General features: G+C 45.2%; 1 protein-coding gene across 1 annotated transcript; it reads right to left on the reverse strand.

Moving 5' to 3' along the window:
- Positions 1–6,251: 6,251 nt before the first annotated feature.
- On the reverse strand, positions 6,252–25,094 carry LOC142965283 (TGF-beta receptor type-2-like). The gene is made up of 7 exons (XM_076106141.1): positions 24,796–25,094; positions 21,939–22,080; positions 20,879–21,072; positions 16,159–16,931; positions 15,261–15,402; positions 8,838–8,962; positions 6,252–7,487 (listed from the first exon to the last, which is right to left on the reverse strand). The coding sequence occupies exons 1-7, from the start codon at positions 24,866–24,868 to the stop codon at positions 7,308–7,310; spliced, it is 1,629 nt and encodes a 542-aa protein (XP_075962256.1). The 5' UTR covers positions 24,869–25,094; the 3' UTR covers positions 6,252–7,307.
- Positions 25,095–26,104: the final 1,010 nt, after the last annotated feature.

The raw sequence follows: 26,104 nt of genomic DNA on the forward strand, positions 1-26,104 counted from the left end.
AACTTGCCACGATCCCCCGCGGGAGAGAGACAAAAAAACGACTCACGTGTCGAAAAATTGAAGTAGGCCTCCCAATTTCCCAGACGCCTCAGCTTGACGGATGACCCTCAGTTCACTTTTCCCTGAGAAGCCAAACACGGGCTGTCTCAATTCAGAAGACAGCAGATTTATGTGATATTGCTTCAGTGACGGCCGTGAAAACCTCAGTGGCAAAACTACGGCAGCAGCATCCAAAACAAAGAGGAGGAGACGCCAAGCCGCCCCGCTGACATTAATCTGCTGTGGTCACAAAGTTTACCTCTCCAATTCTTTGAAGGTTCACACAGCCGCCTGTTGTATATGTTTCTCAATAACTATGTTTTCTTTTCTTTTTGGACTGAATACTAAGACAGCTTCTTACTGCATTTGCCTCACTCTCATCTTGACTTTATTCTGGTACAAACTGTAGGTTTTTGTGAAGCTCTGTGCTATGTGAAGACCAAATTAACGCTTGTTGGAACACACACAGCACAATTAAGACCAGCTCTGGTGTATTTTCTGACCAAAGAGCACTCTGTGAAGGTGGGTCAATACCAAGTGGCCCCCTTTTGGTTAGGACTATGCATCTCTGTGCTCAGCCCCGTGTCCAATCGATTCTCCTCCTGGTCGCCCTCGATCGGTCATCTGACAGAACACAATCCACGCCTCCGAAATAATGTTAAACTTAGCAGGGCTCTTCGGTGAATAAGGGGGAGACAGGATGAGGTGGTGGGAGGGGGATGGGCAAAAGGGACACAGGGAGGGGGACAGAGAGAGAGAGAGAGAGAGAGAGGGAGAGAGAGAGCGAGGGAGAGAGAGAGAGAGATAGACTGCCTGGCTTCTGTAAGCTGTTTAGTGCTGGTGATGTCATTGCTAACCGCGTCTGCACCACAAGGACACAGTACACACATTTAAAAATCTTAAACACAAATATTTGCCCTTTTCTTTCTTTCAACACATATAATTAATCCGGGTAAAGCAGAGGTTTGACTGGTATTTGTAGCGATATCAAGCCAGCTGTTTCCCCCCTGTGTCCACGCTGTATGCTAAGCTAAGCTAACTTCTCTCTGGGTTTAGCTTCATATTTAAAGTTACTACAAGGGACTTTCAACTATATGGAACAGCCGTCGCTGCTCCGCTGTTCCCCGCTGGGAGCCAACAGCTACACCGCGCCGCTGGAGACCCAGAGACCCAGGCCGTATTGCTGGGACCACCGGAGGGAAGGACGGCACGGGACCACCAGAACCAGGATGGCGAGGGGCAGACTGTCAGACCCTGCTGCAGTAAAATGAGAGGTTTTCTAAAAGGGAGTCTTGTGCAAGGGGAGCATTACCGCTTTTGTCCAGAGGGACCGCCAAAATCGACAGAAAATGGAAGTTGCGCCACAGTAGCTTTAACGGACAGAGTGGCATCAATCTTCTCATGTCACTCTCGGTCGAGAAATCAAATGAAGAAACAAGACTTTCGGGGTATTAGTCTCTTTTCAAGGCAGGCATTTTGAGTTGTCAAAGCAAGAAACACACAGGTGTAAATTAGTGTACCAGTATGCCATGTCAGTGGTCGGTGAGTGAGTACGCGCAATTCTGAAACTGGATCACCTAAATGGAATGCAGCCATCGTCAATGTTACCGATTCACATTACGAGTTATCCCACATACAACATTTGCTGGATGAAAATGAGGGACGTTTTCATTGTATGTCTTGCCTCAACTTTGGTTGACCTTTGAAGGAAAACCTTTCTGTACACCAGTTAACAACGAGCTGCCGATGAAGTCCAGCGAGGTTTTAACAAGGCCGCAGCACAAGATTAGCATCATCACATCAGGCCCGCCGCAGTCTCTCATGAATGTTAACTGGAACAGGACCGCAGTACGTAAATTATTTCCAAATAGACAAATTAATATGGAACACAGCTCAAAAAGGATCTAGCGAGCCAAATTAGTCCCAAATCATCATCACAGCCTGCATGCAACCAGGCACTGATTGATGTCGGGAATTAAGTGGAATGGCATCGCCCTTGTTGGCTCAAGTGATCAAATCATTCCAGCTTGTTGTTGGATGGTGAAACCGCAGTAAAACTGCCAAGCACTGGTTTTATTAAACGTAAGCAAACAACCCTCTGAATGTATCCTCCCAAGACAAACGTCAGCTCGAGCACGCTGCCGTGTGTGACACAGCTGCGTTTGTCCTTATTTTTCTTTGTATTAAGCACTCTGAGTGGCTCACTAGCTGAGAATACACACAGCAGAAGACACAATAGCTCATTCAGGCATGAGTAATTTAAAGTAATCTTGGAACCATCGAGTCCACTGCCATCGGACGAAAAAAAAAAAGAAGATGTCTGAGAGGACAGCAGGGGTAATGGCTCCTAACACATCAGTAGTCTCATCCACTGCTCTTATCCTAACAGCCGCATCATCCCCTGGACAATTGCAATCACGGCTCAGGGCCTCAAAGTTCTGCTGGATGTGACTCCTGCTGCTGCTGCAACCATCGCTGTCAACAGCACAAGCTGCACTCTGCAAAGTGGAATATGTCAAGCGAACACCTAAATCATATGAGTATTTGGAATATATATATATGTAAGATCTGTAAAGGACTGGGATGGTTGGGGGGGGGTTAACCGGAGAGAGGAGGTGATATCGGAGCCGTTTGTCTCCCATGTCTTCCCTCTTACTGGAGCTTCGAATATTGTTCATAAGCTCCTCGCCAACCATCTCTTCGGCAACTTTGACTGATGTACGAGGCGTCGCCATGGCGACCAGCATGTGGGGGAACGATAAGTGACTTTGGCACGAGAGTATCTCCTTCTGGACTATTAAGGCCTCCAAGGGCTGCGCGTGCGTTTTTTTTCTTTTGGTGTCTTCGTGTGGACGCGTGAGCGGCGCCGAGCTGAACACCCAGCGGCCCTCTGCTGCCTCCCACTCGAAGGGTTAATCTGGTGAAGAAATATCATGATTGACGGGGGGGCTGCACGCGGGTGTCTCGAGCTCATATACGTTGTGACAGGCGAGCGACGAACGAGGACGCGACGGAGTGAGAGAATCAAATGGAGAAAGAAATGTTATGAAGTTCCGCTCGCCAGCAGCTGTGGTTTTAAATGCAATTAGGTCCAAAAGCAAGATGCAAAATCACTCCAGTGTTCGGCGACTGGTTAGCGCCACTGAGTATGACTCTTAGTAATGGAAAGACCTGTCACATCTTGAGCTCAGCCCCTTCATTTTCACAGTGCACTGCTTCCATTTTTTTTTTTTTTACCCTCAAAGCACAAATGTTAGCTCGCTGGATGCTGCACTTCAGCACCCAGAGTCGGCTCCAGAAGGCACAGATGATGTCTTTGTATGCAGGAACCGGTAGAACCACTACGCCCTCTACCGGTCAAAAGACAAAATGCAGGTGTCAGGCAATATTCTACTGTAGTGTTGTTGCTGGCGATGAAGGGAATAAGTGTGCACAAGCTCCCATGTTGCCGTGATTAAAACACACACCGGGACGGTGGCAGACAGGAGTGTTTGTACCAACCCGACTGAGGGTATACAGTTTAAAAAAACAACAAACAATGTAATTTATTTGTTCTCCTTATTATGACCTCAATTGCTCGAGGTTCGAGTGAATTCCTTTGCCAGGTGCAGCAATATGAACTGACGTAACAGGATTAAACATAACAGGATTATCGTGCTGCATGATTTGCGTTGAATCGCTTCCAACACGGTTAACCAAACTGCACCCGACTGTGTTGAGGATCCTTGCTCTGCGGCTCCTGCAATACAAGAACTCATTTTGAATTTGCTGTTGAACAAAGTTGTTCTTTTACTGACCCTGACAAATGAGTCAGCTTCAGGAGGCATTTAGAGGCATTCGCTTTCTCAAATATGCATCTCCCTTTTAAGAATTAAGAACTTGACTCCTTTCCTGCAGTAAAATAATAATAATAAAACAGGCCTCACATTAATTGATTGTGAAAAATGAACAGAAATGTTACTTTTGTTTCTTTTGACACCCCTGAGGTAATATATTTATAATGTAAAAATTATAAATCATTCATCATCAGCATGCACATGCCCGCGGCGGCGTCCAATTTATCTGTAGCGCAACACACAACCGAGCGCCTGTGGCACAATTTATGTAAATAGATATACATTGTGAACTGTGTGAAGGGCAACGGAAATCTTCCCCGTGAGACGACAAGTCAGCCCACTGAAGCGGATAAATCACTTTGCAGGCGTTCCCAAGTGCATTGGTTTTACAGTCCGTGCGTTTTCAGCGGCGCTGCTTCACAACTGCAGCCTTGGTTGAGCTTCACACACAAACACAACAGATTTATAGTTCAGTCTGTGTCTGTGGTGGCAAACTGCGGCCAGCAGTGAGATTTTAAAAATAAACTAGGATATGGTTTGAGCATGTTTCTAATAAATTGCGCTGTATGTACATTGCACCATAGTTTAGATCCCAGATGTCGACTAAATTTAGCAAACGCGTCTCTGTCTTAACCTCTTGGCACATAACCCACATTTAACTATTTCTGCCTGTTCCGTTTGTTACATCTTAATATCAGACTTACATCGTAATCTTTTAAGTGGTGCCCTTAGGCCATGAAGAGAAACTAATATTTGGCCGTTTCTGCCTGATTTAACTTAATAGGTTTACAAATAGCAACATCATATTGTATGTGGCCTCTTTAGCCTCTAGCCCTGTGTTAGAGTTTAAAAGTATTTAACAAATTCAATTCAATTTAGAACATACAGAACTACTTTTTGTAGTATCTGGACACACCAATGCCAAATTCTAAATTGTTTTGTAGTGTTGCGTAGTTATTTTGCTAATGCATTTTCTTTAGCACATTTGGTTTGCAGGTCTAGAATTCTTTTTTTCTTGCAGTGCAACTGGTTGACAACTACGCATTTCCGATTGTCTTTCTGTATACGGCTCACAATCCAAAAAAGTTTGGACACCTCTGGTCTCATTGCCAAATAAATTTAGATTCTGGGAGCAAGTGGATGCAGTGAAAGCAGCTGCCTGCAGGACAGACAGATAGTGGCCTCGACAGGTAGGCAGAGAGCCACAGACAGACGCGTATCCCAGTCTGAGTCAGAGGTGGGCTCATGATGAAAGGTCTGCCGGCATCGTACACTGACTGCACACAACCACTGCCAAACACTGTGCGGACCTGCTGAACCTCACCTGAACCTTATCCAGCACACACAAACACGCAACAACGTAAAACCATCAGACGCTGTCTGACAAACAATAGACGAACGCCACCGTTAAGATGTGTGACAACACAAGTCTGGGAGGTTTGTCATATTTCTGGAGAACAACCCAAATTCAAAACATCTGGGAGGCCTCGGTGTAGCCATGAATGAAGGATGAACGAGTTAAAGCCAGTGTGTGCGTACCAACATGCAAATCTCTCATGTATATAGATATATATGGATGAAGCAATACTGCAGAATGATGGATTACGGATGCGCACACACGGTTCGCAGTGATTTAAGTTGTGTGTCACAGTGCGTCAGGACCGGAACATAAACTCCCTGTTCCAAGCCCGGGAGCAGCTGATGAGCTATCACTACCGGGACTTTATCGAGCTCGTCATCCTGCAGGAGTAGAGTCCTCCGGTGATAAATTAGATTATTTCACTCCATACTAAAAGCATATTGTCAGTGCGTATAGGTGTATTAAAACACATACTTTTGTCAGGTATCACACATTACTTTCAATTTACTTCTTTCACTGTTAGAATAGAAATTCTCAGTCACGGTAGTAGACAAAAAAAATGTATGTAGGATTCTTTACTTTTACTCCGTATATGATGGATGTAAACACGTCTTGCATGCATGCTGGAGGTGACTGCCCACACTTCTTACATATGTGGGCCATCACCGGAGCCGGAGTGACTTAGTAGTATAAAGCCGCACAGACTTCTTCAGAGTCTCTGTAGGAGGAGCAGGATTAGCAACATTAAGAGGGAGTCATTTGATTTAATGTTAGAAAGACATAATGGAGCATTAAGTGGAGCATTTGTGTAGGTTACCGGACCGTATTGTGCTTCTTTTTGCTGAAAACTATTTTGTTTGGGCTGTACAGCCGGTCAGATTTTGAAAGGTTCACAATGTGAAATCCACAGTCACTGCCATTCATGTCACATAACACCCTGAGGGGGAAAAACTGGCACCAAAGGTCAGAATACGAAGCAATATGATGGGGATAAAAACACCAAATTGACAAAGTGAGACCTGTAACACTTTTAATTATGGCTTTACAATATTATACAACAAAAAAAAGACTTTGATATAGTTTAGAATCAGAGGCGACAGAATTCCCTTTTCTATCACAAAATGTCTAGTTCAGCTTTTATAGCATATACACAGGCAGCGGGCTGGAACATCCTGTTTAGAGTCCATTAGAAGCATCTCTATTCCCTTTATTCTCTTGGTCTTATTAATCAAACCGAGACCAGACTCTTCTGAGTACACACACACACACACACACACACACACACACACACACACACACACACACACACACACACACACACACACACACACACACACACACACACACACACACACACACACACACACACACACACACAGGCTAAATTTCCTTATTTCACAAATCATAGTCCTTGAGATACATCACCAGCTTTCCTTGCAGATCTCTGCCTTGGATGGCTTTTACCTTTCTTTGCTGTGGGTGATTTCCATTTCATGCCACTAGAAGAAATTATACGTGCACCTTGAATACCGTCCCACAGACGGACTGTATATCCAAGGCCACCACACCACCTAGGAAAACGTTTAAGTGCAGTCAAGAAACTATAAAGGGGGCATTAGTGTTATTAACTGTCTTAATATATTACATTGGTCCCTTTTACCCTCTTTTCCAAATATAAGTCCCTTTATTTCCTCTACCTGAAATGTATTGTCAGACACAATTTAAAAAAGACACTGAATATATATCCTTTGATGTGCATAGATATTGATAAAGTGCAAATAGCATTTGGTTAAAAAAAGCTTGTTGGTGTATAACTTGATCCAGTCTTTGAATCAACCAGTCGCTGGTTTATAGTCATGCTGGTTCTGATCTGTAAATAGAAGTCCATCTCTGGTATCAGTTCTGTTTCATGTGATTTTCCAGTTTGCTCCTCAGTCACCCATTTCTGACCAACCCATGGCGAACACTGCATCCACTGGAAGTTCTCTCTCTCTCTCTCTCTCTCTCTCTCTCCCAGCTGCTCAGCTGTAATTCCTCTGACGCCCCGGTGGGGGCAGCGTTTCTGCTGAGCTCTACTTCTCATCCACCATTAAGATTTCCTCGGGGATCTTCTCCTCCGAGTCGGAGCGTTCCGACAGCTTGTCCAGGTACTCCATGTCGCTGAAGCGCTCGGCGACACACTGGGCTGTCAGGCGGGCCTCCGGATCGTGGTCCCAGCACTCGTCTATGGATTCGCACACCATCTGGATGCCCTGCACGGGGAGCAATAGAGCCCAGATACAATCAGTCAATAATACAGACCCGGGGCGAGCCTGACAGACAGAATATCATCACCTCGAGCGACGAATGTTCACGTGTATTTATGCGTGTCAATCTGGGTCTAACTAAAGCAGCTGGCGTGCAATAAATCCTCCCTTCATTAAGGTTTTAATGCTCATTTGACATTCAATTTGTTTAAATGGAAAAAATTAGGAGACTGCCGTTCACAATACCAAACAGAAATGCCACAAAGTACACAATTAAGCTTAAAAGGTGCCCTGTGGAGTTTTCTTATGAACAAAACAAAAGTTATGTTTACATTTAGTGTTAACAGCAAAACACATAGTTTGTGTCCTTGAGGTCTAACAAATGTATCGAGTGCTTTTACTTCCTCATGAAACACTTACAAATCCAATCCTTTACGTATTCTAAACTGTGTATTTGTTTACATCTGTGTTTACTAGCTTGCAGTCTTTGTCTGTGTGAAACCCTTGGCAGGAATATGGAGGTCAAAAAACTCAGCAGGGTACTTTTACTGTATAGAAATCAGCTAAATTGTCAAAATACGTACCGTGTCTAAACTAACCATTATAACTGATCCGTTTGTGCGCCCTAGTTGCTATATTCCTGCTTTCCACACATTTATATGATATTAATGCGTAGACCAAAAACATCGCTGACTGGTCAAACGCAGACGCAGCTCTTCGGCTTTTATACCGCTTCATTTAAGAAGTACGGAAGTACTGGATGACACTACTTTAAAAAGGTCTAGTGTGTAGGATTTAGTGGCTTCTAGTGGTGAGGATGCAGACTGCAACCAACTGAATACCCCTCCGCTCACTCCTCCCTTGAACTACTGAGGCCTTCAGGTACCGTGAAAACAAAAGGCTCTCTCTGAAGCTTGTCCGCTCTGGGCTACCGTAGAAACATGGCGGACTTACTATGTAGTTATAAACTGCTTATTCTTCTGACTCGTCTTTCTGGTGATTATACACTAATAAAAACATGGTTATCAAGCGTGTATTTCTTTTCTGCCAACAGATCCCTCTAAATGCTACTCATTAGATCTTTAATATTAGGAGATGGGATGGACATTTCTTTGTTCTGGTGTTCCGGTAACAACACTAAATACTGTACAAAGAGCAACAGGTAGACTGTGTGTTGTTTTCCTCTTGTTTTGTCAATTCTTCTCGTCAGTATTTGCCATTGCATTTTGTAGGTTATCCAACAGGACTTGTTTATATATTCATTAGTTTGGTTATTTATATGGGATAGTGCACCTAAAAATCAACATGGCTCTACATCGATGTAAATGTGCCCAGGCTGTGTGTGGCGCCTCTTACTGTGTGGTTGATCCAGCTGTCGGGGATCTCAGGTCTTCCTCGGTCTCGGAGGACGCTGTCTTTCATGCTCTCTACACACGGGTGTTCCCTCAGGTTCCCAAAGGGTGGCTCGTACTCTTTCACCTCTGCACACACGCGCACACACACACACACACACACACACACACACGAAAAAAAGAGAGAAATTAGCCCGTGACCTTATCACACAGGTGAGCATTGGTTGTTTCATACAGGCAATACACTTTGAGACGGATTCCCATCTAGTGAAAGATACAGCTCTGTTGAATAGAGATCAGATGGCAGAGCTCCACATCAACAACCACCGCCGCCGCTCAAAGGATTCACTGTGCGCTCAAAATTAAAACCGCAGGTTGCAAACTTTAAATAGCACCGAAGCAGCACAAACCAAAGAATCCTGTGCAGCTGATAGAGGGGCCGAGGGGAAGATTTGCTGAAGAGACACACTTATTATTATCACTTTCTTTTTTACCCTCAGTGTCAACGGGCTTAAAGCATCTCACCAACGCAGCTCTGGCTTTGTGTCAGCACTCTCTTACACAACATAATACAGAGTGCTCGTCAAAAGCAATTTACCAGTCGAGTTTACCCGGGGCGAGATCTCAAAGCAACCGGCGGGGAGGATATCGCCCGGAAACGGTGGGTCAAGAGTTTCCAAAGAAAATGCATGAATCGGATGCATCCTTCGAGTTAAACAACGAATTAAAAAAAATAAAAAATCGCTTTGAAGCGCAGAGGGCTCGTGCAAAGAAAACACACGTTTCAGAGAATCCACAGAGATAAGGAAAAGCCTTATGAGGCACATGGCCGTGTGAAGAATGTTGAAGGGAACAGTTCAAGTGGATTTTCAATAATTAAAAGACGACCAGGACATGAAACAGCGGAGGACATCAATTGTGGTACATTGTTACTTTAACTGCGAGCTTAAACACAACAGAGTGAAATGAGCCGTGTTGTTGCACAATAACTCTCGATGACCGTTTTCACTCCAGAAGTCAGACTTGTGTAACGAATGACTCACAGCGATGGTGGGAATCGAAAAACAAATGTGCAGTTTAACAGTGAAACTTGTTACAGTGAAGCGCTGTAGCTGCTGTTTAGTGTCATAGCAGGGTAAGCACAGGTGTAATGAATGACATTAATTACGGCCCTGTTCCATTCAGGTGGGCCAGGCTGCTGGTGTTGTGCAAGCTGGGGGCCGTGATTCATTTGATCAAGTTCACCTGTGCTTTCCCTGCCACGACATGTCAAAATGGCTGCTGTGTAAAAGGGTCCATTAGTCCACTGCAACTCGGGAGTATTTGACTTGATTTGGATATTTTATTTACATTATATTTCAGTAGAACCTGTTCCTATAGTTTCGTCAGTTATCATTACTGTTTTTTCTAAGCGTGCATACGAATCCTAAAGCTGGACACGCCCCCTTTGAGCTCTCAAACACTCAAAGAATACACATACAAGGCAATCACAGTCACTGATTGGGCATTTAGCCGGTGGATTATACAGGAGACTTGGCTCTAAATACGCACGCGCCGCAAACATGAACTGAATGAAAAGCACCGTGCACAGTACATGACTGGTACAGAACAGTGCCGAGTCAGCGAGCTCTGGAGTAACGAGGCCAACACATCTTACACACGGACTATTACACACGCCAAAAACAAAATAATAATATATACAACTGTTTGATAAAGTGCAAGCTAATAGAATAGACCTCCCACTTCTCAGGAGGATGAACCAGATGACGGTCTCATTTCAAAACATGTTAAAAAGAGGCTCACAGGAAGTTGTGACGCCCGCAAACAGGAATCGGAGGCTTCTGGGGCGCAGACTGTTGCAACAGAGGACTCTTTTCAGAGGCTGAAACGTCCTTTTTTTTGTTTAGCTCTGGTTTGGTAAAACATTACCCCACCCAACCGTCAGTCCATATTTTGTTTTGACAGCTCAGAGCGAGTGTTTAACTGTGTTCTGGACTGAAAATCCACTTTGGGCAAACGTGTTTATGTGTTCATCTCCAAACAATGGGCCCAAAATATATGAATCATATTACTGAGCATTTTGCTGTGCAAACAAAAGTGTGTATTCCAGGACGGAAAGATTGGCCAATCCGGCTCTAACAAGGAAAAGATGTTTTTTTATTTTTTTAGGCAAACCTTAAATTAAACTCTGAACAAGCAAAAACGATTGAAAAACACAACACAGGGCGAGCCAGGAATGCTGCGGTTTGCAAAAGTCACACAGTGCATATTGACAAGATTCCTGCGAAGCAATATAACAAGTTGAGCTCAGTAACAATGAGGCACTTACACTACGTCTCCCACGACAGCTGACATGTAGTGATGTGAATTTTGCAAAGCAAGCACTTAAACCCCCCTAAATGTCTACTCTGCCTGCCAGTCGTCAGCCATGCCTGTAGAAACTATCTGGGGATCTGCAGCCAAAATAAATTCTGTACAATGTGGGGAAATCCACGACGGTACAGCCATGTTTCCACAGCTAATGGCTATATGGCTTCTTTCAGGGAACGACCACGTGCTGCACTGATTATGGCTCTATAGGTCTAGATATCAACGCTCAAACTGCACTAGCAAGCCAAAAACAAAAAGAGAAACACAAACCAGCCTAAATGATTACAGCAAAGTTGAGAGCAAGCTATATCCACACCAGCATCTGATCATCTATATTCTGCTGCCCTTCTGTCAATGTTTTTTGTCTAATTACGTACAACAAAGCATAAATATTGAAAAACATCCTGTCACCTAAAAACATCCATAATGCAGAAAAAAAAACACATCGCCACAGAGTTTGCCAGAAAATGAATTAGTAATGTGATCACAACAACATTGTCTGTTTCCCAAAAGTCTGTGTGAGTCTGCAACAACAGCCTGACTAATCCACTCCCAGGCTGGCTTTCATTAGGCTGCGGTGGCTGCGACACTTGTTTTGTGTAACTCACAGGTTGTTAAGTCATTTAGTACAGATGTATGTGCATTACTCATTAGCAGAGCTTACGTTCGTACATATGGCATCGACTTAGCCTGGAGGCTTACCCTACCATTAACTATACATGCCCTCGCCTTCACCTAAACCCATTAAAAGGCGACAACCATTTCAGCTCGTGCTGGACGCAACCTCGGCGAAACCAAATTGGGCACACACACTTTGTCCCCGATTCATCCACAATCAAGTGGTTTGATATCCTTGAATTTGTCCTCGAATGTGGATTATGGCAGACCCCCCCCCCCCCCCCCCCACACACACACACACACAGGACCATCAGGCCCTCGAGGAGTTGATGTTCTGACATCTGGAGAGCAGCTGCCTTAACCTCTCCTCCTCTCCGGTCTAGCCCAACCTCTCCCTCTAGGGACCGAAGGCATTTCTCCGTCTGCAGCTCCACATTCAACACCACTACACTATTATTCCCCTACGTGGCTCCACCCGTCCGAGGAACATAGTCTTTCCAAGCCCTAAATCTGGACCAGCTAAATTACATAGGAGAGACATTTTAGGGAACAGAGGCAGAGATAAAAAAAAAAGAAAAAAAGACAAGGCCTGAGCCTTGAATCCAGCTTTTTCCCTTCTCTGCGAGGTGTGTTGATCTCCGTTTCTCTCTCTCGCTCTGTCTCCGTAGTCTTGGAAGATAAAGAAAGCAGAGTGATGGCTCATGGCTCTTGGCTGGCTGACTGGCGCTGTCGACAGACGGCTGTGTTCTTCTCGCCTGGCAGATCTCGGATCAGACCGCGGCCCCGGGAACTGTGACAGAGTGGCTACGTGGCTGCCTGCCACTGAGACGCAGAGCGCTGATCAGACATCTGTCTTCCACAGACACACACGGGGCAGGTGGCAGCGGAGACCAGAGGGAGCCGGGGCTTCATCCCCAGCCGGTATGATGATGCCCGGGGATGTGTCACTCTGAATCTCTGCCTGTGTGCCCTGGTGTTCATATTTTGTCTCAAAGGAGGCCGAGGAGTTCTCAGGGTGTCATTAGTGACTCACCGACCTCCGGGGACAACTTGGCAACTTCGGAAAAAAAAACAAGAGGCCAGCAGCGGGAAACTCACAGCAGCTTTACTGTCATGGTGCTCCGAGTGCAGAATCAATACCACATCTCTGCCAGCAGGCGACCCACGAGGAGACTCTTTTTTTATTTTTTAGCTGCCAGTGAAGCAAAACCAAATTACTGCATCTCATTTACGCAGCTTCTTCTTTCCACCTTCCTCTATCAAGTCAGCAGGCCGGCTGTGTTTGTGCAACGTTTGAACCTTTCCACGTGAGAACATCTCCTTGGGCTTTTGCCAAGGTTTCAGAGGGTAACTTTTAAAATGTTATCCGATACAATCACCTGTTAAATAAGTAACCAGTAACCTAATCCAAGTATCACAGTATAAAAGTAATATAATCGGATTACTTTCCGTTACTTTTTGGATCACCTCAATAGCATCCAAGGACTCAAATCATTTGGCAAATTAGTGTTACTGGATTATAATGTGGAGCAGCAGCTGAACCCACTCAAGCAAATCAAATTAACCTATATGCAAATTTTTAGGGCTGTAACGAATGTCAAAAAATATGATTATGTGTTATATCATATGTAATTTACGGTGTTGCTAGATTGACTCGTTTATACAGAGAGACTTACGCAGTCCCATTAATCCGTTACTCCCCAAGCCTGGTTTTGGGCTTAATGAACTACAGATTTCCCCCCTCTGTCTCAGGGAGTGGGCGGATAGTGGATAGAGATATACATGAGCTATTCCAGCTGCTTCCATCTTTTGTCACTGTTCTGGTAGAGCGGTGGGACGGGTACCCCTCCGCTTCCACCACCCTCCAGTAAATCTACGCTCGCCTGTCCTCCCAGTCTGTCTTTGCCGGCATGAGTAACGCTGGATGGCTGTCTGCAGCGTCTCGGTGCAGTGGGAGGGTGATTAACGGCTGCCTCACCTGCCCAGGGGTAGGAAGAAAGAGATGGAAAAATGTCGAGACACCGAGCTGAAGTTTTATGGGCAGGGACACTCGGAAGAACATTTAAACTGGGTCTTAAATAATGTTTGCTGCCGTGTACAGTGTTTCTGTTTGTCTAGATCTCAATAAATGTATAGTAAGGGAATGAAATAAACGAATGGAGGAGGATGAGTCGGATGAATAAAGCTGTTGTCCCTCAAATCCCTCAGGAGGAAACCACGAGAAGCCACACCAACTCCGCCTGGATTGGTTTAGTCCATCTCTGCCCCCATGTATCCTGTCTGGTCCGCTCTAGAGAGACACTAGCCGCAAAACATCCTCATAGAAAGGAGACATCCATACTTACAACTTCAGCCTAAGAACAGTGTGCCGCGGGGGCCGTGTTCTTTGCAAAACAGGAAATAGTCTTTTCTTTTCAAATAGGTGTACCCAAAGGGCACACATGTTCCTGCTGCTTGGGAAAGCAAAGCAGAGGGGGACTGTGGGTCCCTCTGCCATGTTTTCTCTTCAGAGCACTCTTGGGCAGCGTAACTGTGCGATACACTTTAAGGAGGGGCCCCCCACGGGGGGTGGTCGTGGGGGCAAAACAGGAAATCGCCAAAGTAGAAGCGCTCATGCCCGAACCCGGCTTTCAATCACCGCTGTGACACAATGGAGACGGGAGCAGACACAGAAACAAACTGGACCACAGAGACACCAAAGGGAAGTGAAAACAAACGACTCGAGTGTCGACATGAAATACTGCTCTGCAGTTTTTGCCTTCAGATAATCGCCCATTTCTATTATTTGCACATATCCTGGCCTTGTTTTCGCTACAGAGTGACAAACACAAGTAACGGTACATTAGTAAAGTGAAGGCTGATCCTTGAGACTTCGACAAGATGGATTGTGTGTTTGACACTTTTGGATTTTGTTCCCACAGTGATAAATGGGTCGCGGGAGACACACGCCCAAGTCCTGGCGCGCAGTGTCACACATCTGGTAGGTGGACTTGGAGTTGGTCACCGAGCTCTGTGATTGGTAGAGCCGGCGACGTGCTCGCTTTCCTTAGAGGTCAAGCAATTTTTCTTTTCGTATTTCTGAGGATATTTCCAGGCCTCAGAGGGGATTTCATCAATCACTGCTTCTATGGATTTCCTTTAGACTCAGCGGCCCGGGCTAATCTCTAATTTACCGAGGGAAACTTGGTTATGTCTATTATTAACTAAAGGTCACATGTGATGCTTACTGTGTGCACAGTGAGGGTACCATGCTACTGTATCATGCTGAAAGCAGGAGTCCACAAAACACAATTGATCAGGATAAATGCACAAAGAAAGTCTCAGAGGAGGGTGCTCTGGGCAGTGGAGTTGAAAATAATTTAAGGAATAGTTTGACATTTAGAGGAGACAATACCAGCAGCACTTCATCCTACATCCTGCGTGTCTGATGAGATCTTACCTCCAATTGCGTCGCACCTGGAGATGATCTCCCACAGTACAAGAGCCATGGAGTAAACATCGGCCTGTTTGAAAGACTCAATGTTTTCCAGGTTGATTCTGGACTCCAAGACCTCTGGGGCCATGTACCTGGCTGTGCCCACCTGAGGAAAGACGGGGGTGAAAAAAGATTTCCATGTCACTGAAGTCCACGACGCCACAGAGGAGTTGTTCAGCTGAAAAAGACCAGCTAAGTAGAGCATCTTAGAGTTATTTACGTGACGCGGGGGGGGGGGTTAATTGTGTGCCGTAGTATGTCATCACATCATATTTATCTGAATCAAAACATGCTCGATGTAGAAAATAATTGGAAAAACAAAAATGGTAGCTCTGAGCTCAACAACACGTCTCTTGTCTTCACATTAATTACCACCTTGGAAACTGTGTTCAACGGCGCTTCCTCGAAATGCATTAGTGGGCTTTACAATGCATTAGGTGTGCTGCGCAGCATGGGGGGGGGGGGGGGGGGGCATTTTTATTATGAGTCATTTTCACTGCAGAGACTAATATGACTCCGGCCTATTACATCAGCGTAATGAGTCCATCAAGCTTGTTTTTCTTGCGACTATTATAGAGCGACCACCTCAGAACACTTATGATTTCTATCAGCGCTATCCATCTGGGGCCAAGATATAGAGGGTGCCAAATATTTAGAGAGGGTGTGATGAGGGCCAGAGATGAAAGGTTTTATTGATCGCTCGGCTCTGTTCGAGATATGGCAGGGCTTGGAACGGCCTGTGTCTGGGCCGGCCGCGCAAATTAGAACAGGAGAAGATTTAGTTTTTTTTAAATCTCTGAGGGGATTAAAAGCACAGTAAAACCAAATAACACCCCCCAAATGAATGCTTAGAAGGCTTTACCTGCCCACTGTTGGCCAGCTCGTCCACAGACAGAGCGTTGTCCAGGCGGAGGGCGAGGCCGAAGTCACACAGGCAGCAGGTCAGGTCGCTTTTCACCAGTATGTTGGAGCTCTTAATGTCCCTGTGCGTGATAGGCACCTTGTAGCGACCGCAGATGGTGTGGTCACTGTGAAGGTGCGCCACCCCGCGCGCCAGCGAACCCCCCAGCAGCCACAGGTCGTGCCAGCTGACGACGTGGTGAATCAAGAACTCTTGGAGGTTCCCTCGCGGCTGGTAGGCTGTGATCAGCCAGCACTGCCTCTGCGCCTTTCTGTCCTCCGCTGTCAGGAAGTGAAGCACGTTGTCGTGTCTCAGGTCCGCGTCCGAGAAAATGTCCTTCTCGTTCTTCCAGGAGGCGTACTCCTCGTACTGGAAGATCTTCACGGCCACCGTCTCGAAGCCCTGCTCCTCGCTGACCGAGGAGCCCTGCTTCAGCTTGGCTTTGTAAACTTCTGCGAAGCGGCCTTTTCCGACCTGGACGTCCAGCTCGATGGGCAGCAGCTCCGTGTTGTGGTTGAGGTTGTTGGCGTGCGTGGAGCTGCTGTCCGAGCCCTCGTCGTCAATCATGATGGCGTGACCGTCGCTGAAGTCCCGGCGACCCCTCTTGCGCTTGGAGCTGGCTTGCCGCTGGCGGTAGACCCGATAGCAGTAGAAGGAAGAGACGACGACGACGGCCATAACCAGCAGAGGCACCAGGCTCACCAAGATGACCGCCACCACCTGGGAATCCATGTCTGAGGGAAGAAGAGCCAAAGGGATCAAGACGATGAAGACGCCCACATTTATATAGACGAGTTTGAAGCTGTGCTCAACTATTACATTAAACATTAGTATATTACATTACATTAAAAAAAAGGAAATTTGAACAATTTCATGACCACTGGGCAAACTCCACCTGCTGGTCAAGATCATGCAATGTGATCAAAAGCTCCAGAACAGCAACCGTACCGAGGTTATTCTGTCAACCACAATGGTTATAGTTAAAAATAGGTTTTAAAAAGTGTGAGATTGTATTATTCTCTCTTCTCGGTGTGGTGTTTTAAAACACAGTTTTTTCCACTTGTGCTTTTTACAGAATAAGCATTACTATTAAACAATCGGTCTCCCAAAATAGAAAAGCAATCCATCTCAAACTGTCTCCGGATCAGCATCTTATGTAAGAGTAAAGTAATATTCTCAGAGCAGCAGAGGAACCTGAGCCGTCCCACTGGAATGTCTAGAAGCATCACAAAGCTAAAGTTAGCGTCTGGGCCCTGACCCAGTCCACCACACATTGTGTCTCTTTATAGCATTCTTGTAATTTGTGTGTCTGGGAGCTGCTACGGTTTTGGCCAACAGTGAAAGTTTATGCTTGTGCTGTGTTTATACTCCAGTTTTTGAAGCAGCAGTCATAAACAGACCTATAAAAACTACATCACCAGGCACAACATACTAAACAAGAAAAACACCAATTGGTCCACAGTTTGAAGAGTTCTAAATTTAAATAATATATATTTGTCTAGCTGCTAAACTGCCTGCCACACAACTTGTACACATTTAACATTTAACAGTTAGCAGCTACTACGGTGGGACAGGAATAGCTTCAAAGCTAAAATATCCTCACATTTTCCCCATTTTGCTTAAGAATAAGAAACTCATTTTAGAGGCAAGTGAAGAAGACGTGAGGAGCAGAGTCGGGCTGAAATAAGGGAGGACGACGAATGGGGAAGGCATCTAGCGGACTAGCCAGTCAATCCCTCTGGTTCTCTCTCATTTTTTTTTCTTCTAAACAGGAAACCACATGTCTGAAATCCTCAACATGGCCCCAGCCAGCAGTTTGTTTTTATTTTCGTAGAGTGAGAAACTATTTCTCGCAACAAACCTGTCACTGTGCCCCCGCGGACTCTCTCCGCTTTGGCCAAAACCCTCACTTAAAGGAATACTTTACCCCCAAAATGACCATTTCAATATCAATTATTCACCCCGTGTTATCTCGAATTCTTGAAGAGAACTCAAGAAACTGTCTCGCATGCCTCCACTGTGAATGAAGAATCAAAAAACAGAGAAAAGTCTTCATGATTTAAAGTAAATGGCGGGGGGGGTTTACAACAGCAAACTATATCAAAACATCCGTTTACATTTGTCATTTCTTCAACAATTCAAGGTAACATGGGGTAAGTAATTGATTTACAAATGGTCATTTTGAGGCTGAAGTATTCCTTTAAAAAGGAAAAATATTCTATGAATGGCAATACCTTAATCTGAATCTTAAATTTGTGAGATTGCAAGGCTTTGACCAGCTGGTTAAAACCCCTTAAGAATTTCCTTAACAAATTACCAAAAGCAGTGTTTGTAAAGTGAAGGAATTATTAAAAGGAATAGTTTTCCTGCTCAGAGTTAGAGAGAAGATTGGTACAAATCCCTTATTTGTCAGTTAAACATGAAGTTGGAGACAGGAGGCAATTAGCTTAGCATAAAGACTGGAAACGGAGGGAAACAGCTAGCCTGGCTGTGTCCAAAGGTAAGAAAATAAAGCTCAGTGACTTCAGAATCCAGAAAATCATTGCTCCCGTTGGCACACAGCCCCATGGAGAAACCGTTAATTGATATTTTTACACTTGTAACGTTAGATGTACCGGCAGATGGATTCTGTTCCCTTTGAACAGAGCTATTTCACCGTTTCAATTTCTCCTTTTGTATTCTTCTTGCCATTTCCAATAGTTTTCGTCGATGTGTTTCTGGTTCTGTTGAACACACCCTCGGCCCACTCGTCAGGGCAGCACATGGCGTGCAAAGACCGTGGCAACTCTGAGGTATTTCAACTGGTATGTGACAAACAACTTAGTCTTTCCTGTTACTTTAGTAATGGCTTTCCTAAACGTATCCCTCAGTTATGGGAAAAAGAGTCAGTAATAGGCTTAGTCACAAAAACTGTTTTGTACCTTGGGACAGAGGAGGAGGTACATTCTCCCTAAATTTACTGGTATTGTTCCTTTGTGCTTTTTAGCTGGAGCTCGTTTATTACGACACATCTCATGTTAGTCACAGACAGTGAACAGACATTCTCGACGGTAGGGGAATGGATTTCCATTACGTGGTTTGGACTGGGCAGATGTTTTCAATTTGTGTCTCTGTGCACAGCCAGGTCTCAGAAGTGTACCTCCGTGTTATTATTGCCTGGATGCTGTAGTCAAAATACATCTGATTCCGGGGCCAGCGTTGTAACTGGAGTCTACAAGCTAAAGTCTCCCGAACCTGTTTGTAATCATGTATCTGGAGAGCACTACAGTGCACACGTGTTTGCATTCATGCATGACGCCTTACATGACAAGCTGAGAGAAACTGGCATTATAACATTAGGCCCGCCAGGACTATGACGTTACCATGTTATGCTGCACAGATGTAGGAACCAAAGAGTCCCATCTTTGCATACATAAAACAGTGTTACTGGACTATTGCTTCACTGTTGAGGAATGCGAAAGAGATGGACACAATAAGGAACTGATGCAACTTTGTACTACTTACAGGAATATCAGTCACAATTGTGGGAAATACACTCATTTGCTTTGTGTTGGATGAGAAAAGCGAAATGACTCTCATGTCTGTCTGTTCAGTGCAAGGCCAGTCAGCAGCTATTTGGCTTAGCTAAGGTAGCGTCACATGCTAAAGTCTTTATGCTAAAGTCTTTATGCTAAAGTCTTTATGCTAAGTTGCTGTAGCTCCATATTTAATGGATTCAAGTACCGTATTTTCCGCACTATAAAGCGCACCGGATTATAAGGCGCACCTTCAATGAATGGCCTATTTTAGAACTGTTTTTATATATAGGGCGCACCGGATTATAAGGCGCATAGAATAGAAGCTACTACAGTCAAACGTTTGACTGGGGTTGCGTTATGCATCCACTAGATGGAGCTGTGCTAAAGGTAATTCTCTCGCTGCTGCTCTATTCCCATGTTCGGCTGCGTAGCTGACAGCCTTGAGTTTGAACTCAGCGTCGTAAGCGTGTCTCTTGAAAGGTCTTTATACACACAAGTGGTGTTGGACTAGGAGTAAGCACAGTACCGGTGTTTACCGCGGTGCGGCTTTGTAGTTTACCAGTCGTACTGAAACATTTTGACAGAGCGCCGTGTACAACCAGTATGGATCAACCAATTAACCAATTGATCCATATATAAGGCGCTCCGGATTACAAGGCGCACTGTCGTTTTTTGAGAAAATTAAAGGCTTTTAAGTGCGCCTTATAGTGCGGAAAATACGGTATTCATTTCATTTCAGGAAGGGTTGAAAACTACCTTTGCAAAGGTGCGCCATATTTTTCTCGCAAGCCAATCAGAGCAGACTAGACTTTTCTAGAGGGAGGGCTTAAAGAGACGGGCGCTAAAACGGAGCGTTTCAGACGGAGAGTAATTAAAGGTGTATTCAAACAGACAGTATGAGAAAATTGTGGGTTTTTTTTAACATCAAAAGCATGAAAACACGTTCTAGTAGAAACCCAAAATACAAGTATGAAGCTGAAAATGAGCATGATATGTCCCCTTTAATGTGGCATGTCCGCTGCACGATGGATCTTACCGGATCACAATCATGTTATCTTAAAGGCTCAATCGAAAAGAAAATACATTGGTGTAAGAAACTCAATCGGCTCAAGAGTGGTTAAAAACAAAGGATTAGTGGACAAAATAATTGTGTCTTAACTTACAGGAGTTGAAGAAGATGTGCTCGTTGCACTCATCCTCAGAGCAGGAGCAGATGAAGAACTGTGAGCCCATGCCCTTTCGTTCTTTCATCTCACACTTGCTGTTGTTGTAATCCTCCAGGACCAGGCCGTACAGCTTCTGAGATCGGCTGTGGCAGACTGTATCAACGGTGACATTGTCATCATCTTTCCTTCTCCTTGGAAAGAGAAAAAGCACAAAGAAAATACTGCCATTTACTGGACTGGCTTTGGCAATGAAGTCCCCTTTTCAGATATCTGTATTATCGTGTAACAAGGCAATGATGGCAGGTCTGCAGTTGTGCAAATATTGCGATTTTTAAGCAGTACAGTGATAGAGTGGGGACTGTAAATGGGATGTTTGTGTCTTGCAGCAGTCCACGGTCTCAGCATTATGTAAATTACTGCAATACAGGGGGTCACATTCGCGAACGGCGAGATTCTTCAAATACCATTACAAACAGGAAACAAAGGAAAACCCTGAACATGCACAAATACACACATCTAAGTGTTGCTTCCCTGCTGGGCAGCGTTGGCAGTGCAGAGCGTTTCAAAGAGGTGCTGCTGTCCATGTGCTATTAGCTTTCTGCTGACCTCAGCTCAGAGAACGTCCAACAACATCGGCAATATAATGAGAAACAGCGGCGCGGGTTTCAGCTTTTAACACGGGCACAAATCGGCCTCCTGCTGCTTCTCAGAGGCAGATTCGCTGCTGGATGCTGGATGTTTAGATGCTCGTGTGCTGTTGTGATCCGGCCGACGGTCTTCACCAGACCGCTGACTGACAAAGTGTTCAAAGGAAAACGTCAAATAAAGAAAGACGTTTTAGGGCTCCTGGGAGGAAATGAAGGAGGACGATTTGATTATAAAAAGAGCATCCATTGTGCCCTCATTTCCTCACGTCTTTGTTTGTACCCGTACTGTGACCCAAGAGGTGAATTATGTTAAATGCTCTTTTCGCTTTAACTAGACTCAACTAAAACCATTTTCGTAACCCTGGCTTTGATTCGTAGAGAAACGTGAGTTTAGATGAGTGCCCACTTACCAGACAGTGACACACACATCTTCGTCGCTGGGGCAGATGGACGTGATGTCACAGTCCGCCTTGCAGCTCCCTTTACCTGTGCAGCTGGTGGGCTGCTCATCACAGAACTTACACAGCCTTCGTGACTTCATTATATTGGCTTCTGTTAAAAAAAATAAAAAGAGGAGAAGTGAGACAGGGCAGACGGTGAGTTGGGTACACAAAAAAGGTTCAGTGGACTCTGCTAAAACAAAAAACAGACTCAAGCTCATTTTCTTATATGGTATTGGGTTGACTAGGCAGCATGTGGCATTAAAAAGGACAAACAGACCACTCAGAAATGCAAAACAGTCTTACAGTTCATACTTATCAGCATGAAAAAGTTGAAATCTAATTAAAGGGTGGGAGTCTTTTGGAATTTGATGATAAGTAGATGCAGATATTCAACCACACCACTGGAAAATCCCAACTATTTCCTCCTCGGGGTGGCTAGATATTTCTTCCTGTGAAGTCGGAACAATAAGCGCAGCGCGCGGTGGCATCCACCTCCTTTGGTCTTGTTCAGACTTGACTTTGCCGGCAGGCAGACCCGTATCAGTGAGACAGACAGGATTGTGTGATGAGTGCCTGTGGGTTTGATAATCATCTAAGGAGACAACTGCCAGACAGGCAAGAACAACAAACAAAAGGAAACACGGATGCATCTCCTCGCTGAGGAGTCTCTAATTTGTCCCACCGATGAGTCGGCGCCCCATCTACAGAGGTGTTCAAGAAGATCAAAAAGACAGGGGGGGCGTATGTATTGCTGTCTCTTTGTGTTTGGAGAGAGACAGACATGGGTGTGTGTACGTGTTGGCGAGTGTTTGTATTAGTAGAGAAACTCTCTGACCGCAGTCCTTTCATTGAGAGGCTTTTAATGATAAAAATCTGTCAGGCAGCATACCGCTGTTTGGCACAGAAAGGAGAGACAGAGCAGCGAGAAAGATGGACAATATCTCCCGACTTCTCCGATTTATTTCCTTTTACTCGAGGGAGTCCTCTCAGCCACATAAACTTGCGAGTGGAAAGTGGATCTTGTGGCTTCAAGAGTTGGAAATGATCCTAAAAGAGGATATTCCAATTTTCCCAGGATCAATCTAGCACCAGTGACTGGTGAAGCATCATCAGGAAAAAATGTGTCTCACGGGAGGATTTTGTGGGGCGTTTGTACAAGTGCACACAATGTGGACTCAAGTGGTACGATGAAGTTAGGCCGCTCGCTGAGAGTCTATCGAGTAAACAGAGCGGGAGAGAGTGAAAGACAAAGACTGTACTCCTTTCAGATCTTAAGGGTTCTGAAAGAAACCGAAATCAGCCCAATCGCAAAAAAACAGGAAGAGGAGAAACATGTGACAGGGCCGCTATAGCAAAACCACATAGCCACACGTCGACTGTGCGCCGAGCCCAAGTGCACAGGAAGTTGAACCTGTTCGTTGATGCGCAGCTCGTGACCAAACCGAGACAGAAAGTAGGTTAACATCTACCTCCTGTAGTTTAAAGATCACCCCCTAGGATGAAGCATCGTAAACAAACATGCACGATGCATCTGAAACATGTAGCCAGTTGTGTAAAGATGGCCCTGACAAGACTGTGATCACGTGACCACAACGTGAGACGTTCTTCAACTGGGAAGTGTAAGTGAAAGCAGACAGCGAAGAAGTCTGCCCGGCATCCGTTCCGCCCCCCGACTTCACACCTTCTCGAAGGAAAGGTGCTGTGCGTGTGCGAAAAGCCCTCGCACAAAAAGCCTACTGTATCATTTCGCCCCAAATCTGCAGGGTGGGGTTAGACCTGCAGCAGAAACACTGTACAACCTGCAGCGCGGAGGAGCAGCGAATCTAGAGCAGTGTACGTCGACGGCGTCCCGTTCCTGTGCCGGACTGAGATACTTTCACAGGAATCCTAGCAGGATATTGCAGACGGGTATTGCTTTTCTGGCCTCGTCTTCACCGGGAGACTCCCACACAAATAAAAACATCTAAATATTACACTTGAACTCCAGACTAAACTATGTAAAACTCTGCCTGGCGGGTTTGCCGGGTTGTTTTGAAGTAAGTCAGCACAGAGGGGATAGACCATGCTTGAGTGCTGGTGGTGGGAAGGTGGTTGATCCAGAGTAATTATATCATTAGAGCAACTCCTCTGAAAGAGCATGTCATTTAAACCCAAGGGGGGGGGCGGGCAATGGAAGGGATGAATGCTAGTAATTGTCACCCAGGGCTACATGTAATTGCAGAGAGGGGGGAAAAGAGGATTAAGGAGCAGCCAAAGCCACTTGGTGCCACCGGGACTGAGTCTGAGACAGATGAAGGTAAAACGCTGTCTTCCTCACCCTGCTGTCAGCAATGTGCACATAAAAAGATGGAGATAACACATCCCAGGATTTAAAGGCTGCGACTTACGACAGGTGATGCCCTCAAATAATGTAGCATCCACAGTGAACAGCACGGCTAACACACTAAAGGTTAGCGGTGTAAACAGAAGTGTATTCACTTCTTCTCTCATGTCAGTAGGACACAGGAAGAGCAAACGTGCTCGCAAGAACGAAAAAAAGGCTTGTTGAATGAATGAGGCACTCGAGCCTCGATAACTTGCGCACTTTGGCAGTTTGTTGTTTTTAATTAAATTAATTGGACTATTTGTAAAGTAAAGTGTACCACAGGCCCGTTAAAAACACCCGTGCAAACGACAGTGAGTATAGTTTATCATATAATCCCAAATTAAAGCGCTTAACAGCGCTCGCTGACGCGTCATTGGCGCTCCACTAATCAGCCCGCAGCTGTGACTCAACGCAGCCGCTCCTTTGACAACTTCTCTCCACGTAAAAAGTTCAACTCACCCGCCTCCTCGAGCTGAATACTACCGAAGAGTATCGCTCCACACCAAAAAGCGGAAAACCTTAGTAGCTCCATTGAGAGACAGACTGTACACTCCCCTCTTTCTCATGAATTAACCGAAGCCTTTGACACCGGGTTAATATCCAGAGTTCGCGGACTCTCTTCGGTCCGCCTGTTGCTTCACCCACTCCAAAAAAATTAAATAAACGCCTCCACGGCTCCGGGTAAAAGCAGCAGAGTAAACACACCAGGCAGGACTTGCCCTATATGACTCACACAGTATGTGCACTTTCATGAAACAGGAAATCTTCAGAGGGGTTGGACAGTTTTTTTTCTCTCTCTCTTCTTCTTCTTCTTCTACTTCTCAGTCATGCTCGTGTGGCTCACACAGTCTTGAACCATGTCATTAAGAGGCTGAAACCCTGCAGAGCAAGACTTGAAATGACATGTTCTAAAATAGCTGAACCAGAAGCTTCACCTATAGGCTACATGCATATGCAAACACCCTGATTTACTTCAAAGCGGCCACACTGTCTGCAGATCTTATTTAGAGCCGTCATCTCTCAAAAGAAAACTGCTGGGATTCTGCTGATATTTATTATAAGTCTTCCACACGTGTAGGTGTTCATTCCAGTAAATTACTTTGGACCCTGTTTTTCTGGAGAGGTTCCAGGCTCACAGTTAATCAGAGATGACATGAGAAGTGGCGAGAGTCACTCCATATCTCTCCTGTATTTTTTATTTTTATTGAAGACACACGGAGGTTAAGTCCACTCTAACACCCATAAATTACCCGACTATTGCCGGGGCTTTGCCGACATGTGTTTTAAGCTCTGCATACTCGAGCTGTGATGTCAGGTTTCAGTCCTGACCCTGTGACCCCGGAGCTTATAACTCTCCACACAGGACGCCTACTCCTCCGGTTTTCAACTGCTTTGCTCGGTGAGCCTGTTTGAGCGTACAAAGACGCTCCTCGTCACTTCAGAAGTTGCCTGAGACTAGTAACATTTTTAAGTAGTCTTCAGAATCAAAGTAATCCAGTGATAGCAGTGTGTGCATCCATTTGTACATTTTAAACAGGAACTGAAAATAGCTAATTCTGTATAATGCCAACTGGCAAAAATGTTTACAAATCTAGGCTTAAATGTAGGCTTTGGGGGAGTTTTTGTTTAGCCCATTTTACTGACCCCATTTTACTTTTGGCTCCAGGTGGGTGTGCGCTTGTTTGCTTGAGCCTGCGTGCCAGGCAGACGTTCAGCACTGCAAGATGGGGTCCAAGCCACAAGGTGGAGACCCGACAGCGCCGTGAGC

This window comes from Anarhichas minor, unplaced genomic scaffold (assembly GCF_050575085.1).
Source record: "Anarhichas minor isolate MPS153535 unplaced genomic scaffold, ASM5057508v1 ptg000033l, whole genome shotgun sequence".
Classification (NCBI taxonomy): Eukaryota; Metazoa; Chordata; class Actinopteri; order Perciformes; family Anarhichadidae; genus Anarhichas; species Anarhichas minor.

Excerpts from the sequence above, each read along its gene's own strand:
- LOC142965283 (XM_076106141.1), bottom strand. The coding sequence starts at position 24,868 with ATGGAGCTACTAAGGTTTTCCGCTTTTTGGTGTGGAGCGATACTCTTC. Across the intron at positions 22,081-24,795 it reads TATTCAGCTCGAGGAGGCGG|AAGCCAATATAATGAAGTCA; the intron begins GTGAGTTGAACT and ends TTTTTTTAACAG. Across the intron at positions 16,932-20,878 it reads GCACATCTTCTTCAACTCCT|ACATGGATTCCCAGGTGGTG; the intron begins GTAAGTTAAGAC and ends TTCTTCCCTCAG.